This window comes from Dendrobates tinctorius, unplaced genomic scaffold, assembly GCF_039654945.1.
Source record: "Dendrobates tinctorius isolate UK_male_01 unplaced genomic scaffold, ASM3965494v1 ptg000130l, whole genome shotgun sequence".
NCBI classification, from domain to species: domain Eukaryota; kingdom Metazoa; phylum Chordata; class Amphibia; order Anura; family Dendrobatidae; genus Dendrobates; species Dendrobates tinctorius.
Window position 1 is genome coordinate 3,325,858 of NW_027361798.1, and position 19,558 is coordinate 3,345,415.

Consider the following 19,558-nt stretch of genomic DNA (forward strand, 5'->3'; position numbering starts at 1 on the left):
TCACTAGTGCGACCACACTTAGAACACTGTGTACAGTTCTGGTCTCCGGTGTATAAGAAAGACATAGCTGAACTGGAGCGGGTGCAAAGAGCGACCAAGGTTATTAGGGAACTGGGGGGTCTGCAATACCAAGACAGGTTATTACATAGGTTATTACCCTATAAATAGAACACCACAACGCAGACGGCGACAACCCTGGCACACGGTGCAAACACGTTTCCTGCAGCGGTGCTCCAGGTGCGCCGAACATCTGTGGAGAAAATCCAATCTAAACGAAGATTTCATCCATTTTAAGCTTATGCTTAGAACATACAACACTGCCCTCCACCTCTCAAAACAAGCCTATTTCAACACCCTCATCACGTCACTGTCCAATAACCCGAAACGTCTCTTTGACACTTTTCATTCTCTACTCAACCCAAGAGTACAGGCCCCAACCACGGAGCTCCGAGCTGACGATCTGGCCAATTACTTCAAAGAAAAAATTGACCAGATCCGACAGGAAATTATCTCCAAATCTCCTCATACCATGCGCTGTCCTCCCTCCCCCACTGCATCTAGCTCACTCTCTGATTTTGAACCAGTCACAGAAGAAGAAGTAAGCAGGCTCCTTGCATCTTCTCGCCCAACCACTTGCACCAGTGACCCATTTCCGTCACATCTGCTCCAGTCCCTTTCCCCTGCTGTCACCCCTCACCTAACTAAAATATTTAACCTCTCTCTCTCTTCTGGTATTTTTCCCTCCTCATTTAAGCATGCCATCATACATCCACTACTTAAAAAACCATCCCTCGACTAAAACTGTGCCGCTAACTATAGACCTGTCTCTAATCTTCCCTTCATCTCTAAACTCCTGGAACGCCTGGTCCACTCCCGTCTGATCCGCTACCTCTCTGATAACTCTCTTCTCGACCCTCTCCAATCTGGTTTCCGCTCTTTACACTCTACTGAAACTGCCCTCACTAAAGTCTCTAATGATCTACTAACAGTTAAATCAAATGGTCAATACTCCCTGCTAATTCTCTTGGATCTCTCTGCAGCATTCGACACTGTGGATCATCAGCTCCTCCTCACTATGCTCCGTTCCATTGGCCTCAAGGACACCGTTCTCTCATGGTTCTCCTCCTATCTCTCCGACCGCTCCTTTACTGTATCTTTTGCCGGTTCCTCCTCCTCTCACCTTCCCCTTACTGTTGTGGTTCCTCAAGGATCGGTTCTAGGCCCCCTCCTCTTCTCCTTGTACACTGCCCCTATTGGTCAAACAATCAGTAGATTTGGTTTCCACTACCATCTCTATGCTGATGACACCCAATTATACGCTTCTTCTCCTGACATCACGCCAGCCTTTCTAGAAAACACCGGCGATTGTCTAAACGCTGTGTCTAATATCATGTCCTCACTATATCTGAAACTGAACCTGTCAAAGTCTGAACTCCTGGTGTTTCCTCCCTCTTCTAATGTACCTATACCCGACATTGCCATTTCTGTGTGTGGTTCCACTATTACTCCCCAGCAACATGCCCGCTGTCTTGGGGTCATACTTGACTCCGAGCTTTCCTCTGCCCCCCACATTCGATCACTGGCTCGCTCTTGTCATCTGCACCTCAAAAACATTTCTAGAATCCGACCTTTTCTTACTTTTGACTCTGCAAAAACTCTTATTGTTTCTCTTATTCACTCTCGTCTCGACTATTGTAACTCTCTTCTAATCGGTCTCCCTCTTACCAAACTCTCCCCTCTCCAATCTGTCTTGAATGCTGCAGCCAGGATCATATTCCTCACCAATCGTTACACCGATGCCTCTACCTTGTGCCAGTCATTACACTGGCTACCCATCCACTCCAGAATCCAGTACAAACTTATTGCCCTCACCCACAAAGCCCTCCATGGCTCAGCACCACCCTACATCTCCTCCCTTGTTTCAGTATACCACCCTACCCGCGCCCTCCGTTCTGCTGATGACCTGAGGTTAGTATCCTCAATAATAAATAATAATAATAATAATTTTTATTTATATAGCGCCAACATATTCCGCAGCACTTTACAATTAAGCGGGGACATGTACAGACAATAAATTCAATACAAGTTAAGACAATTCAAACAGTGACATTAGGAGTGAGGTCCCTGCTCGCAAGCTTACAATCTACAAGGAAATGGGGGGACACAGTAGGTGAGAAATGCTTGTTAATTCAGGTCTGGCAATTATAATAGGGATTTTCATATAAAGCTGCATGATCCGGTCATCAGCCCGTGTGTTTAAGTGCAATAGACAAGTATCAAGTGCAGTTATGTGCATGAAGGGTGTGGAGACAGATGAATAGTAGGGTGCAGATTCAGAAAAATATTTGGAAGGAGGGAACAGGGCAAAGTTAGCTTGCTGAGTAGTTGATGTGGTAGGCTTGTTTGAAGAGATGGGTTTTCAAAGCGCGCTTGAATAGGTCAGGGCTAGGTATCAGTCTGATCGTCTGGGGAAGTGCATTCCAGAGAGCTGGAGCAGCACGAGAGAAGTCTTGGAGACGGAGGTGCGAGGTTCGGATTACGGTGGATGTCAGTCTTAGGTCATTTGTAGAACGGAGGGCACGTGTAGGGCGATAGACAGAGATGAGAGAGGAGATATAAGGCGGTGCAGAACAGTGGAGAGCTTTGTGGGTGAGAGAGATGAGTTTATACTGGACCCTGTAGCGAATAGGTAGCCAGTGTAATGACTGGCACAAGATGGAGGCATCGGTGAAGCGGCTGGACAGAAATATGACCCTGGCTGCTGCATTCAAGATGGATTGGAGAGGAGAAAGTTTGGTAAGAGGGAGACCGATCAGAAGAGAGTTGCAGTAGTCCAGACGAGAATGAATAAGAGCGACAGTAAGAGTCTTAGCAGTTTCAAAGGTGAGAAAAGGTCGGATTCTGGAGATGTTTTTAAGATGCAGGTGACAAGAGCGACTGAGTGATCGGATGTACGGAGTAAAGGAAAGTTCAGTGTCGAATATGACCCCAAGACAGCGGGCATGCTGCTTGGGAGTTATGGTTGAACCCTCCAGGGTTATTTCGATGTTAGGTAGAGTGAGGTTAGTAGAGGGGAGAAACACAAGAAGTTCAGTTTTAGAGAGATTTAGTTTCAGATAGAGGGAGGACATGATGCTAGAGACAGCAGACAGACAATCCTTGGTATTTTGAATTAGGGTAGGGGTGATGTCAGGGGAAGAAGTGTATAATTGGGTGTCATCAGCATAGAGATGATACCGGAGCCCAAATCTGCTGATTGTTTGTCCAATAGGGGCAGTGTATAAAGAGAAGAGGAGGGGGCCTAGGACTGATCCCTGCGGGACCCCAGAACCACTATATCAATAGTCATAGAATAGAATCAATAGTCAGAACCACCCACTCCCGTCTCCAAGACTTTACACGTTCTGCGCCAATTCTTTGGAATGCACTTCCCAGGTCAATACGATTAGTCCCCAATCCCCACAATTTTAAGCGTGCCCTAAAAACTCATTTATTCAGACTGGCCTATCGCCTCAACACATTAACCTAATCTATCCCTGTGTGGCACAGCCAAAAGTTTGACCATAACCAGGTTCCCCGCATCATGTTCCCACATGCTTTATGCATCCATCAGCCCTCTGTGTCTGTACTGTTACACACTTAACATTATGGCTGATCCAAACAATCAGGGCAACTGTTACCACCCACCTTTCGTGTCTCCCTTTTTCCCTCATAGACTGTAAGCTTGCGAGCAGGGCCCTCATTCCTCTTGGTGTCTGTTATGATCTATGTGATTATTGTTATGCTGTAATGTCTATTGTCTGTACAAATCCCCTCTGAAATGTAAAGTGCTGCGGAATATGTTGGCGCTATAGAAATAAAATGTATTATTATTATTATTATTATTACACCTGGGGTTATTTAGTTTGGAGAATCGAAGGCTTAGGGGTGATCTTATTACAATGTATAAATATATGCGGGGACAATACCAAGACCTTTCTAATGATCTTTTTACTCTTAGACCTGTGACAGGGACAAGGGGGCATCCTCTACGTCTGGAGGAAAGAAGGTTTAAGCATACTCACAGACGCGGATTCTTTACTGTAAGAGCAGTGAGACTATGGAACTCTCTGCCATGTGATGTTGTAATGAGTGATTCCCTACTAAAATTTAAGAAGGGACTGGATGCCTTTCTTGAAAAGTATAATATTACAGGGTATACACACTAGTTTCCTTAATATTGCGTTGATCCAGGGAGCTAGTCTGATTGCCGTATGTGGAGTCGGGAAGGAATTTTTTTCCCCAATGTGAAGCTTACTGTTTGCCACATGGGTTTTTTTTTGCCTTCCTCTGGATCAACATGTTAGGGCAAGTTAGGACAGGATATGGGTTGGACTAGATGGACTTAAAGTGATGAGATGAGCTGATCGCAAGAACTGCCGTGCACGTGACCGCCAGGGACGGGGTTATTTCCGGTCACTAGCCAAGTTCTCACGGTCAGCTAACCGTGAGAACTGAAGCACACGTGACCGACGGTAACCGAGTTATCTCAGTGGTCATCTACAAGCTCCGCTGTGTCTGGATGTCAGGCTGAGTTGTGGCATAATGCCACCGTTCAGCCAAAGGCATCCAGATGTAGTAGGGCTGGACTCGTCGTGGGACAGGATGTATATCTTCTTGGAAGACAGGTATGGTATAGTGTTTTTTATTTTATTTCTCTTCCAGGATATCGAGGGCTTTAGTGGAATAGGCGATGTAGAAAGTATGGTTTAATTAAGATCCATTAAAGGAGTCTGTGTCATTCTTTCAATTTCAGGACTTTATTCTGGCTGTCTTTATTTACCGTACAACTATTGGATTAGTAATGGATAGTTGTCTTATAGACGCTTCTCCATTACAAAGCTGTGGGGTTGATGTCACCTGACCATACAAAAGTGACATCAACCCGACAAATATTACCCTCCTTGACACCGCTACAGGGCAAGTGGGACGAGTCAGGTAAAATGCCACAATGGGCACATCTCTGGATGTGCCAATTGTGGGATCGCTGCGGGCTGCTATTTTTAGGCTGGTGAGGGCCAAAATCCATGGGACTTGTTAGCCTGTGATTACCAGGCCGCAGCTGTCTGCTTTTGCCTTGGCTGGTTAACAAAAATAGGGGGACCCCACTATTTTTGCTAACCATCCAAGATAAGCAGACAGCTGTGGCCTGGTATTATCAAGCTGGTAAGGTTCATGGGTATTGGATCCTTACCGGCCTGAAATACCAGTCCCAGTAGTCGGCACTACTCTGGCTGGTTAGCAAATATAGGGGGCCCCCACGCCATTTTTTTAAATTATTATTTATTAAAAAGTAGTGGACCTCTCTCTGTGCTTTCCTCCACTTCCCGTGTCGTGTACGTCCGGCTGTGTAACAAGATTCATCATTATGTAAATTAGTACCCATGCATAGGAAGTTGCGTTCCCGTACTTAATACGCATGTGACTAGGAAGATAATGCGGTTACACCGCATCTAATGATAGTGAATGGGTAATTTACGCAGCTACATAAATTGACATGCCGCAGTCTGGAAAGACGTGCACATGTCCGTCTCTGCTGGTGAGCCGCGGGTGCCAATACACGCAGAGTGGGCATAGGATTTGCGGAGGTGTTCATAATCGCTGCGGTGTGACAGGTAAGAGCGACCGCCGACTGATCGCTTATCGCCTGTGTGGCAGCTCACTAGCGGCCATTTAGCGATGCACCAGCGATCCTGACCGCGTCATATCGTTGTCGGGATCGCTGATGCATCGCTAAATGTAACGGGGCCCTTAGGGTATGTACACACAGTCAGCAAACGCAGCGTCCAGGTGTTCCAACACAGAAATCCCATCTCCGCTACGCATTCAGAGACGCCTCCGGCTTCCCTGCTTAAAAGGACATATGGAGCGCCTCTCCAGACCACAGCATGTCTATTTATGTAGTGGAGACGCTCAGTCTCTGCAGCATACATTTCCCATAGGATTTAATTAGATGCCGTAACACCGCATTATCTTTATAGTCACATGTGTATTACATGCGGGAACGCAGCTTACGATGCATGTAGACTAATCCCTCCCCCGCTGTCACCTCTGCACTGCATGTCATCCCTCCCCAACTGTCACCTCCGCACTGCATGTCATCCCTCCCCCACTGTCACCTCTGCACTGCATGTCATCCCTCCCCCACTGTCACCTCTGCACTGCATGTCATCCCTCCCCCGCTGTCACCTCTGCACTGCATGTCATCCCTCCCCCACTGTCACCTCTGCACTGCATGTCATCCCTCCCCCACTGTCACCCCGGCACTGCATGTCATCCCTCCCCCGCTGTCACCTCTGCACTGCATGTCATCCCTCCCCCGCTGTCACCACTGCACTGCATGTCATCCCTCCCCCGCTGTCACCTCTGCACTGCATGTCATCCCTCCCCCGCTGTCACCTCTGCACTGCATGTCACCCCTCCCCCGCTGTCACCTCTGCACTGCATGTCATCCCTCCCCCCGCTGTCACCTCTGCACTGCATGTCATCCCTTCCCCGCTGTCACTTCTGCACTGCATGTCACCCCTCCCCCGCTGTCACCTCTGCACTGCATGTCATCCCTCCCCCGCTGTCACCTCTGCACTGCATGTCACCCCTCCCCCACTGTCACCTCTGCACTGCATGTCATCCCTTCCCCGCTGTCACTTCTGCACTGCATGTCATCCCTCCCCCCGCTGTCACCTCTGCACTGCATGTCATCCCTTCCCCGCTGTCACTTCTGCACTGCATGTCATCCCTCCCCCCGCTGTCACCTCTGCACTGCATGTCATCACTACCCTGCTGTCACCTCTGCACTGCATGTCATCTCTTCCCCGCTGTCACCTCTGCACTGCATGTCAACCCTCCCCCTCTGTCACCTATGCACTGCATGTCATCTCTTCCCCGCTGTCACCCCTGCACTGCATGTCATCCCTCCCCAACTGTCACCTCCGCACTGCATGTCATCCCTCCCCCACTGTCACCTCTGCACTGCATGTCATCCCTCCCCCGCTGTCACCTCTGCACTGCATGTCATCCCTCCCCCACTGTCACCCCGGCACTGCATGTAATCCCTCCCCCACTGTCACCTCTGCACTGCATGTCATCCCTCCCCCGCTGTCACCTCTGCACTGCATGTCATCCCTCCCCCACTGTCACCCCGGCACTGCATGTCATCCCTCCCCCGCTGTCACCTCCGCACTGCATGTCATCCCTCCCCCACTGTCACCTCTGCACTGCATGTCATCCCTCCCCCGCTGTCACCTCTGCACTGCATGTCATCCCTCCCCCACTGTCACCCCGGCACTGCATGTCATCCCTCCCCCGCTGTCACCTCTGCACTGCATGTCATCCCTCCCCCGCTGTCACCTCTGCACTGCATGTCATCCCTCCCCCGCTGTCACCTCTGCACTGCATGTCATCCCTCCCCCGCTGTCACCTCTGCACTGCATGTCACCCCTCCCCCGCTGTCACCTCTGCACTGCATGTCATCCCTTCCCCGCTGTCACTTCTGCACTGCATGTCATCCCTCCCCCGCTGTCACCTCTGCACTGCATGTCATCCCTCCCCCGCTGTCACCCCGGCACTGCATGTCATCCCTCCCCCGCTGTCACCTCTGCACTGCATGTCACCCCTCCCCCACTGTCACCTCTGCACTGCATGTCATCTCTTCCCCGCTGTCACTTCTGCACTGCATGTCATCCCTCCCCCCGCTGTCACCTCTGCACTGCATGTCATCCCTCCCCCGCTGTCACCTCTGCACTGCATGTCATCCCTCCCCCGCTGTCACCCCGGCACTGCATGTCATCCCTCCCCCGCTGTCACCTCTGCACTGCATGTCACCCCTCCCCCACTGTCACCTCTGCACTGCATGTCATCTCTTCCCCGCTGTCACCCCTGCACTGCATGTCATCCCTCCCCAACTGTCACCTCCGCACTGCATGTCATCCCTCCCCCACTGTCACCTCTGCACTGCATGTCATCCCTCCCCCGCTGTCACCTCTGCACTGCATGTCATCCCTCCCCCGCTGTCACCCCGGCACTGCATGTCATCCCTCCCCCGCTGTCACCTCTGCACTGCATGTCACCCCTCCCCCACTGTCACCTCTGCACTGCATGTCATCTCTTCCCCGCTGTCACCCCTGCACTGCATGTCATCCCTCCCCAACTGTCACCTCCGCACTGCATGTCATCACTCCCCCACTGTCACCTCTGCACTGCATGTCATCCCTCCCCCGCTGTCACCTCTGCACTGCATGTCATCCCTCCCCCACTGTCACCCCGGCACTGCATGTCATCCCTCCCCCACTGTCACCTCTGCACTGCATGTCATCCCTCCCCCGCTGTCACCTCTGCACTGCATGTCATCCCTCCCCCACTGTCACCTCTGCACTGCATGTCATCCCTCCCCCACTGTCACCCCGGCACTGCATGTCATCCCTCCCCCGCTGTCACCTCTGCACTGCATGTCATCCCTCCCCCGCTGTCACCTCTGCACTGCATGTCATCCCTCCCCCGCTGTCACCTCTGCACTGCATGTCATCCCTCCCCCGCTGTCACCTCTGCACTGCATGTCACCCCTCCCCCGCTGTCACCTCTGCACTGCATGTCATCCCTTCCCCGCTGTCACTTCTGCACTGCATGTCATCCCTCCCCCGCTGTCACCTCTGCACTGCATGTCATCCCTCCCCCGCTGTCACCCCGGCACTGCATGTCATCCCTCCCCCGCTGTCACCTCTGCACTGCATGTCACCCCTCCCCCACTGTCACCTCTGCACTGCATGTCATCCCTTCCCCGCTGTCACTTCTGCACTGCATGTCATCCCTCCCCCGCTGTCACCTCTGCACTGCATTTCATCCCTACCCTGCTGTCACCTCTGCACTGCATGTCATCTCTTCCCCGCTGTCACCTCTGCACTGCATGTCACCCCTCCCCCTCTGTCACCTATGCACTGCATGTCATCTCTTCCCCGCTGTCACCCCTGCACTGCATGTCACCCCTCCCCCGCTGTCACCTCTGCACTGTATGTCATCTCTTCCCCGCTGTCACCCCTGCACTGCATGTCACCCCTCCCCCGCTGTCACCTCTGCACTGCATGTCATCTCTTCCCCGCTGTCACCCCTGCACTGCATGTCACCCCTCCCCCGCTGTCACCTCTGCACTGCATGTCATCTCTTCCCCACTGTCACCCCTGCACTGTATGTCACCCCTCCCCCGCTGTCACCTCTGCACTGCATGTCATCCCTCCCCCGCTGTCACCGCTGCACTGCATGTCATCTCTTCCCCGCTGTCACCCCTGCACTGCATGTCACCCCTCCCCCCGCTGTCACCTCTGCACTGCATGTCATCCCTCCCCCGCTGTCACCTCTGCACTGCATGTCACCCCTCCCCCACTGTCACTTCTGCACTGCATGTCATCCCTTCCCCCACTGTCATCTCTGCACTGCATGTCACCCCTCCCCCGCTGTCACCGCTGCACTGCATGTCACCCCTTTCCCCGCTGTCACCTCTGCACTGCATGTCATCCCTTCCCCCACTGTCACCTCTGCACTGCATGTCATCCCTCCCCCGCTGTCACCTCTGCACTGCATGTCATCCCTTCCCCGCTGTCACCTCTGCACTGCATGTCATCCCTTCCCCGCTGTCACCTCTGCACTGCGTGTCACCCCTCCCCCGCTGTCACCTCTGCACTGCATGTCACCCCTCCCCCGCTGTCACCTCTGCACTGCATGTCATCCCTTCCCCGCTGTCACCTCTGCACTGCATGTCATCCCTTCCCCGCTGTCACCTCTGCACTGCATGTCATCCCTTCCCCGCTGTCACCTCTGCACTGCATGTCATCCCTCCCCCGCTGTCACCTCTGCACTGCATGTCATCCCTTCCCCGCTGTCACCTCTGCACGTCATCCCTTCCCCGCTGTCACCTCTGCACTGCATGTCATCCTTCCCCCGCTGTCACCTCTGCACTGCATGTCATCCCTTCCCCGCTGTCACCTCTGCACTGCATGTCATCCCTTCCCCGCTGTCACCTCTGCACTGCATGTCATCCCTCCCCCGCTGTCACCTCTGCACTGCATGTCATCCCTTCCCCGCTGTCACCTCTGCATTGCATGTCATCCCTTCCCCGCTGTCACCTCTGCACTGCATGTCATCCCTCCCCCGCTGTCACCTCTGCACTGCATGTCATCCCTCCCCCGCTGTCACCTCTGCACTGCATGTCATCCCTTCCCCGCTGTCACTTCTGCACTGCATGTCATCCCTCCCCCGCTGTCACCTCTGCACTGCATGTCATCCCTACCCCGCTGTCACCTCTGCACTGCATGTCACCCCTCCCCCGCTGTCACCTCTGCACTGTATGTCATCTCTTCCCCGCTGTCACCCCTGCACTGCATGTCACCCCTGAACTGCATGTCATCTCTTCCCCACTGTCACCCATGCACTGCATGTCACCCCTCCCCCGCTGTCACCTCTGCATGTCATCTCTTCCCCGCTGTCACCCCTGCACTGCATGTCACCCCTCCCCCGCTGTCACCTCTGCACTGCATGTCATCCCTCCCCCGCTGTCACTTCTGCACTGCATGTCATCCCTTCCCCCACTGTCACCTCTGCACTGCATGTCATCCCTCCCCCGCTGTCACCTCTGCACTGCATGTCATCCCTCCCCCGCTGTCACCTCTGCACTGCATGTCACCCCTCCCCCGCTGTCACCTCTGCACTGCATGTCACCCCTCCCCCGCTGTCACCGCTGCACTGCATGTCAACCCTTCCCCCGCTGTCACCTCTGCACTGCATGTCATCCCTTCCCCCACTGTCACCTCTGCACTGCATGTCATCCCTCCCCCGCTGTCACCTCTGCACTGCATGTCATCCCTTCCCCGCTGTCACCTCTGCACTGCATGTCATCCCTTCCCCGCTGTCACCTCTGCACTGCGTGTCACCCCTCCCCCGCTGTCACCTCTGCACTGCATGTCACCCCTCCCCCGCTGTCACCTCTGCACTGCATGTCATCCCTTCCCCATTGTCACCTTGGCACTGCATGTCATCCCTTTCTCACTGTTACCTCTGCACTGCATGTCATCCCTTACCCCATTGTCACCTCTGCACTGCATGTCATCCCTTCCTCAGTTACTTCGGCACTGCGTGTCATCCCTTCCCCCGTTGTCACCTCTGCACTGCATGTCATCCCTTCCCCATTGTCACCTCGGCACTGCATGCCATCCCTTCCTCACGGTTACCTCTGCACTGCATGTCATCCCTTCCCCCATTGTCACCTCTGCACTGCATGTCTTCCCTTCCTCACTGTCACCTCGGCAGTGCATGTCACCCCTTCCCCATTGTCACCTCGGCACTGCATGTCATCCCTTCCTCACTGTTACCTCTGCACTGCATGTCATCCCTTACCCCATTGTCACCTCTGCACTGCATGTCATCCCTTCCTCAGTTATTTCGGCACTGCGTGTCATCCCTTCCCCCGTTGTCACCTCTGCACTGCATGTCATCCCTTCCCCATTGTCACCTCGGCACTGCATGTCATCCCCTCCTCACTGTTACCTCTGCACTGCATGTCATCCCTTCCCCCATTGTCACCTCTGCATTGCATGTCATCCCTTCCCCGTTGTCACCTCTGCACTGCATGTCTTCCCTTCCTCACTGTCACCTCTGCACTGCATGTCATCCCTTCCCCATTGTCACCTCGGCACTGCATGTCATCCCTTCCTCACTGTTACCTCTGCACTGCATGTCATCCTTTCCCCCGTTGTCACCTCTGCACTGCATGTCATCCCTTCCCCATTGTCACCTCGGCACTGCATGTCATTCCTTCCTCACTATTACCTCGGCACTGCATGTCATCCCTTCCCCCCCGTTGTCAACTCTGCACTGCTTGTCACCCCTCCCCCGCTGTCACCTCTGCACTGCATGTCATCCCTTCCCCGTTGTCACCTCGGCACTGCATGTCATTCCTTCCTCACTTACCTCTGCACTGCATGTCATCCCTTCCCCTGTTGTCACCTCTGCACTGCATGTCATCCCTTCCTCTGCACTGCATGTCATCCCTTCCTCACTTACCTCTGCACTGCATGTCATCCCTTCCCCCATTGTCACCTCAACACTGCATGTCATTCTTTCTTCACTGTCACCTCTGCACTGCATGTCATCCCTTCCCCGTTGTCACCTCTGCACTGCATGTCATCCCTTCCCCGTTGTCACCTCTGCACTGCATGTCATCCCTTCCTCACTGTTACCTCTGCACTGCATGTCATCCCTTCCCCGTTGTCACCTCGGCACTGCATGTCATCCCTTCCCCGTTGTCACCTCAGCACTGCATGTCATTCCTTCCTCACTGTCACCTCTGCACTGCATGTCATCCCTTCCTCACTGTCACCTCTGCACTGCATGTCATCCCTTCCTCACTGTCACCTCTGCGCTGCATGTCATCCTTTCCCCCGTTGTCACCTCTGCACGTCATCCCTTCCTCATTGTCACCTCGGCACTGCATGTCATTCCTTCCTCACTATTACCTCGGCACTGCATGTCATCCCTTCCCCCCGTTGTCAACTCTGCACTGCTTGTCATCCCTTCCCCGTTGTCAACTCTGCACTGCATGTCATCCCTTCCCCGTTGTCACCTCGGCAATGCATGTCATTCCTTCCTCACTGTCACCTCTGCACTGCTTGTCATCCCTTCCCCGTTGTCACCTCGGCACTGCATGTCATTCCTTCCTCACTGTTACCTCTGCACTGCTTGTCATCCCTTCCCCATTGTCACCTCGGCACTGCATGTCATTCCTTCCTCACTGTTACCTCTGCACTGCATGTCATCCCTTCCCCTGTTGTCACCTCTCACTGCTTGCCATCCCTTCCTCTGCACTCCATATCATCCCGGCAATGCATGTCATTCCTTCCTCACTGTCACCTCTGCACTGCTTGTCATCCCTTCCCCGTTGTCACCTCGGCACTGCATGTCATTCCTTCCTCACGGTTACCTCTGCACTGCTTGTCACCCCTTCCCCATTGTCACCTCTGCACTGCATGTCATCCCTTCCTCACTGTTACCTCTGCACAGCATGTCATCCCTTCCCCGTTGACACCTCTGCACTGCATGTCATTCCTTCCTCACTGTCACCTCTGCACTGCATGTCATCCCTTCCTCACTGTTACCTCTGCACTGCTTGTCATCCCTTCCCCATTGTCACCTCGGCACTGCATGTCATTCCTTCCTATTACCTCTGCACTGCATGTACCCCTTTCCCCATTGTCACCTCGGCACTGCATGTCATCCCTCCCTCACTGTTACCTCTGCACAGCATGTCATCCCTTCTCCGTTGTCACCTCTGCACTGCATGTCATTCCTTCCTCACTGTTACCTCTGCACTGCATGTCATCCCTTCCCCGTTGTCACCTCAGCACTGCATGCCATTCCTTCCTCACTGTCACCTCTGCACTGCATGTCATCCCTTCCTCACTGTTACCTCTGCACTGCTTGTCATCCCTTCCCCATTGTCACCTCAGCACTGCATGTCATTCCTTCCTCACTGTTACCTCTGCACTGCATGTCATCCCTTCCCCGTTGTCACCTCAGCACTGCATGTCATTCCTTCCTCACTGTCACCTCAGCACTGCATGTCATCCCTCCCTCACTGTTACCTCTGCACTGCATGTCATCCCTTCCTCACTGTTACCTCTGCACAGCACGTCATCCTTTCCCCGTTGTCACCTCTGCACTGCATGTCATTCCTTCCTCACTGTTACCTCTGCACTGCATGTCATCCCTTCCCCGTTGTCACCTCAGCACTGTATGCCATTCCTTCCTCACTGTCACCTCTGCACTGCATGTCATCCCTTCCTCACTGTTACCTCTGCACTGCTTGTCATCCCTTCCCCATTGTCACCTCAGCACTGCATGTCATTCCTTCCTCACTGTTACCTCTGAACTGCATGTCATCCCTTCCCCGTTGTCACCTCAGCACTGCATGTCATTCCTTCCTGTCACCTCTGCACTGCATGTCATCCCTTCCTCACTGTTACCTCTGCACAGCATGTCATCCCTTCCCCGTTGTCACCTCTGCACTGCATGTCATTCCTTCCTCACTGTTACCTCTGCACTGCATGTCATCCCTTCCCCGTTGTCACCTCAGCACTGCATGTCATCCCTCCCCCACTGTCACCTCTGCACTGCATGTCATCCCTTCCTCACTGTTACCTCTGCACTGCTTGTCATCCCTTCCCCATTGTCACCTCAGCACTGCATGTCATTCCTTCCTCACTGTTACCTCTGAACTGCATGTCATCCCTTCCCCGTTGTCACCTCAGCACTGCATGTCATTCCTTCCTCACTGTCACCTCTGCACTGCATGTCATCCCTTCCTCACTGTTACCTCTGCACAGCATGTCATCCCTTCCCCGTTGTCACCTCTGCACTGCATGTCATTCCTTCCTCACTGTTACCTCTGCACTGCATGTCATCCCTTCCCCGTTGTCACCTCAGCACTGCATGTCATCCCTCCCCCACTGTCACCTCTGCACTGCATGTCATCCCTTCCTCACTGTTACCTCTGCACTGCTTGTCATCCCTTCCCCATTGTCACCTCGGCACTGCATGTCATTCCTTCCTGTTACCTCTGCGCTGCATGTACCCCTTTCCCCATTGTCACCTCTGAACTGCATGTACCCCTTTCCCCATTGTCACCTCGGCACTGCATGTCATCCCTTCCTCACTGTTACCTCTGCACCGCATGTCATCCCTTCCCCATTGTCACCTCGGCACTGAATGTCATTCATTCCTGTTACCTCTGCACTGCATGCCATCCCTTCCCCGCTGTCACCTCTGCACTGCATGTACCCCTTTCCCCATTGTCACCTCGGCACTGCATGTCATCCCTCCCTCACTGTTACCTCTACACTGCATGTCACCCCTCCCCCACTGTCACTTCTGCACTGCATGTCATCCCTTCCCCGCTGTCACCTCTGCACTGCATGTCACCCCTCCCCCACTGTCACTTCTGCACTGCATGTCATCCCTTCCCCGCTGTCACCTCTGCACTGCATGTCACCCCTCCCCCACTGTCACTTCTGCACTGCATGCCATCCCTTCCCCCCTGTCACCTCTGCACTGCATGTCATCCCTTCTTCCACTGCACATTGTAGAGAAAACATTGTCTTCATATTTCCTGCAGATTTGTCCCACTTTCCACCCTGTATTCTGATAACGGGTGCCAGATTTTCAGACGTCAGGTGGATAGAATTTCCCGCAGTCCTCACTGCAGTTCTCCCAGCGACTACGGTCATGTGACGTCCCATACAGTGCGCTGCCAGACTACAACTCCCAGCACACATCTGATTTCTTGACTTGCTGCCTTCTCGTCACTGTTTTATTGTCTCATCTTCTGCCTGTTGCTGTGGATTTAGAGGCTTCTTACTGTCTTTCTAGTGATGCACCAAAGAGCTAAGGATGAACAGAAGGTCAGGTCCCTCCTACACAGGGGTTACTGCAGCACATGACCTTGGCCATAAAGGGGCGCTCAGGATTAAAATATACATTTTATTACCAACGATCCACGGTGTTGTCTGACATCCACCGTCCGTCAGGAGGGGGCGCTGTATCTGAGAACAAGGACGCAGAGCTTTCTTTTTTTTTCCTAATCCAGGACCAACATCCAGATTATGACTGATGTCAGCCCACCCTGCTCACACAGCTGAGGGTTTGTAACCATGTATACGTGCCGTCCATCCTCTGAGAGCGGCACACATCTTGCTCATCACCCAGTGATTAACCTATTGTCTGCTGTCCCCCCGGGATGTCTCCTATATATAGAGAGCTACATAAAGTATAAAGGAGAAATCAGAGAGTGTGTGGTGGTACACAGCCCGACAAGGCAATCGCCAGTATATCCAGCCTGCATGGTCTGTGTATACAGTCAGGAAGGGGACGATGGCCGATCCTCACACCGGGCACTGATAACACAGGTCATGCCAAGTGCCCCCTGGTGGCTGAAGCCTGACACTGCACAGGCTGCTTGTCTCCATCAATACTATAATGATAATAATAATAGTCTTTCTCCAGCTCGGCACACACGGCAGAACGTTACATTACAGAGGGGACGTTAGCGGACAATAAGGACATCATTCACCAGACACAGGAGGGTTTCACAGACCTCGCACTGTCCTGGATCTCAACATACTGCAGTGTCCACACATTGAGTGTCTCCCACACTGTCTCCTCCTCATCATCCTCTCTGTCAAGAGTCCCTCAAGGCTCAGTCCTGGGGCCCCGACTCCTCTACCTCACGACAACCACCACATCCGCCTCCTCCACACCACCACCAGAGCTGACACCACCCCCAACCTGCTGGCTCCTTCCCCACCATCCTGTAGACTGGAAGCCTGCGGGGCCAGACTCAATCCCTCTGACACTATTAGTTTGTTCCGGGCCCTCTCCCCTCTGCCACTCCTGGTTTGGTCGCGTCCTCCCCTCTTCCTCTGTCTTGGTTTGGTCTGGTCTTCCTCTCTCACTCTCTTGGTTTGGTCAGGTCCCCTCCTACCCTCAGTCACTCTTGGTTTGGTCTGGTCCCCCCCATCTGCCACTCTTGGTTTGCTCCGGTCCCCCCCCCGTCTGCCACTCTTGGTTTGCTCCGGTCCCCCCCCCGTCTGCCACTCTTGGTTTGCTCCGCCCCCCCCCCGTCTGCCACTCTTAATTTGCTCCGGTCCCCCCCGTCACTCTTGGTTTGGCCCGTTCCCCCCCCTCGGTCACTCTTGGTTTGGCCCGGTCTCCCCCTCTATCACGCCTAGTTTGACCCGGTCTCCCCCTCTGTCACTCTTGGTTTTGACCGGTGCCCCCCCCCCCCCCGTCTGCCACTCTTGGTTTGCTCCGGTCCCCCCTCTGTCACTCTTGGTTTGGCCCAGTCCCCACCACGGTCACTCTTGGTTTGGTCCAGTCCCCCCTGTCACTCTTGGTTTGGCCCGATCCCCCCCTCGGTCACTCTTGGTTTGCTCCGCCCCCCATCTGTCACTCTTGGTTTGTTGCAGTCCCACCTGTCACTCTCGGTTTGCTCCCGTCCCCCCTCTGTCACTCTCGGTTTGCTCCGGTCCCCCCCTCTGTCACTCTCGGTTTGCTCCGGTCCCCCCCTCTGTCACTCTCGGTTTGCTCCGGTCCTCCACTCTGTCACTCTCGGTTTGCTCCGGTCCTCCACTCTGTCACTCTCGGTTTGCTCCGGTCCTCCACTCTGTCACTCTCGGTTTGCTCCGGTCCTCCACTCTGTCACTCTCGGTTTGCTCCGGTCCTCCACTCTGTCACTCTTGGTTTGCTCCGGTCCCCCCGTCTGTCTGTCTTGGTTTAGTCCGGTTCCCCCCATCTGCCACTCTTGGTTTGCTCCGGTCCTCCCTCTGTCACTCTTGGTTTGGCCCGGTCCCCCCCACGGTCACTCTCGGTTTGCCCTGTCCCCCCCTCTGTCACTCTTGGCTTGGTCCAGTCCCCCTTGTCACTCTTGGTTTGGCCCGCTCCCCCCTCGGTCACTCTCGGTTTGCTCCGGTCCCCCCCTCGGTCACTCTCGGTTTGCTCCGGTCCCCCCCTCGGTCACTCCGGTCCCCCCTCGGTCACTCCGGTCCCCCCTCGGTCACTCCGGTCCCCCCTCGGTCACTCCGGTCCCCCCTCGGTCACTCTTGGTTTGCTCCGGTCCCCCCCTCGGTCACTCTTGGTTTGCTCCGGTCCCCCCCCGGTCACTCTCGGTTTGCTCCGGTCCCCCCCTCGGTCACTCCGGTCCCCCCTCGGTCACTCCGGTCCCCCCTCTGTCACTCTTGGTTTGCTCCGGTCCCCCCCTCGGTCACTCTTGGTTTGCTCCGGTCCCCCCCTCGGTCACTCTCGGTTTGCTCCGGTCCCCCCCTCGGTCACTCTTGGTTTGGCCCGCTTCCCCCTCTGTCACTCTTGGTTTGCTCCGGTCCCCCCCTCGGTCACTCTTGGTGGGCTCCGGTCACCCCCCTCGGTCACTCTTGGTTTGCTCCGGTCCCCCCCTCGGTCACTCTCTGTTTGCTCCGGTCCCCCCCTCGGTCACTCTCTGTTTGCTCCGGTCCCCCCCTCGGTCACTCTCTGTTTGCTCCGGTCCCCCCCTTGGTCACTCTTGGCTTGGTCCAGTCCCCCTTGTCACTCTTGGTTTGGCCCGCTCCCCCCTCGGTCACTCTCGGTTTGCTCCGGTCCCCCCCTCGGTCACTCTTGGTGGGCTCCGGTCACCCCCCTCGGTCACTCTTGGTTTGCTCCGGTCCCCCCCTCGGTCACTCTTGGTTTGCTCCGGTCCCCCCCCGGTCACTCTTGGTTTGCTCCGGTCCCCCCCTCTGTCACTCTTGGATTGGCCCGCTCCCCCCTCTGTCACTCTTGGTTTGCTCCGGTCCCCCCCTCGGTCACTCTCGGTTTGCTCCGGTCCCCCCCTCGGTCACTCTTGGTTTGGTCTGCTCCCCCCTCTGTCACTCTTGGTTTGCTCCGGTCCCCCCCTCGGTCACTCTTGGATTGGCCCTCATACTGATAATGGCCGGTGATTCCCGCCTCCTCCACCAGGCGGCGGCGCCGCCACATTTCCATCTTGTACCTTTGAAGCAGGTGATGAAATTCTTCACTTTGGCGTCATCCAGGAAGAGCTGGAAAATAAAGAGAAGAGATCACGCTGCAGCCGATCACAGCTCTGGGCTCTACAGCCAGGGGCCCCGCGCTCGCACCTGTCCCTGGTGGTCGATGTAGTAGAAGTACTCCCTCGTCTGGGGGTCGGGGTTTTGGCCCTGGACATAATGGAGGCTCCTGCGGGGGCCCCTGAGGGCCGGGGGCGGGGATAGCCGGCAGAGCAGGAGCCGCAGCACGCCGCAGGACATGGTAGGGCGGCCGCAGGGTCACTATGGAAACCGGGGCCGTCACTTCCGGGCACCGCCGGAAACAAGGGCACGGAAGAAAGGATCCGCCTGAGGGGGCCGGAAGTGCTGGACGCATTGCCGCCCCTCCCGGGGACAGGGACACGTGTGTGGTGTAATGTGTCCTATGCAGTTAACCCCTTAAGGCCTGTTTCACACATCAGTTTTTTTTAAATCTGTCAAAAATCCGCCATTTTAAAACTGAAGCAAAACCCGGTTGTGAGACAGGCCTTAGTGACCAGGGGTAGTTTTGGTTTTGCATTTTCGTTTTTCGCTCCCCTTCTTTCCACAGCCATAACTTTTTTTACTTTTCCGTGTATATGGCCATGTGAGGGCTTGTTGTTTGCGGGACGAGTTGTACTTTTGAACGACATCATTGGTTTTACCATGTCGTGTACTCGAAAACGGGAAACAAATTCCAAGTGCTTTGAAATTGCCAAAAAAGTGCAATCCCCCACTTGTTTTTTGCTCGGTTCGCTAGATGCTAAACCTGCCTGGTCATTCTGATTCTCCCGGGCATTAGGAGTTCACAGACACCAAACACGTTTAGGTTCTTTTTTATCTAAGTGGTGAAAAAAAAATCCAGAGTTCGCTAAAATAAAAAAAAAATTGTGCAATTTTCCGAGACCCGTAGCGTCTCCATTTTTCATGATCTG

The 19,558-nt window shown here is 54.4% G+C and overlaps 1 protein-coding gene across 1 annotated transcript in view; it reads right to left on the minus strand.

Annotated features, from left to right (window-relative positions):
• Positions 1-18,909, minus strand: part of CUNH8orf82 (chromosome unknown C8orf82 homolog) — a 49,413-nt gene extending 30,504 nt beyond the window's left edge. The window contains exons 1-2 of the mRNA XM_073543253.1: positions 18,717-18,909; positions 18,590-18,638 (exon numbers count right to left, since the gene is read on the minus strand). Coding sequence (XP_073399354.1) covers positions 18,590-18,638; positions 18,717-18,866 — 199 coding nt within the window. The 5' untranslated portion in view covers positions 18,867-18,909. The remainder of the gene's footprint in view (positions 1-18,589; positions 18,639-18,716) is intronic.
• Positions 18,910-19,558: the final 649 nt, after the last annotated feature.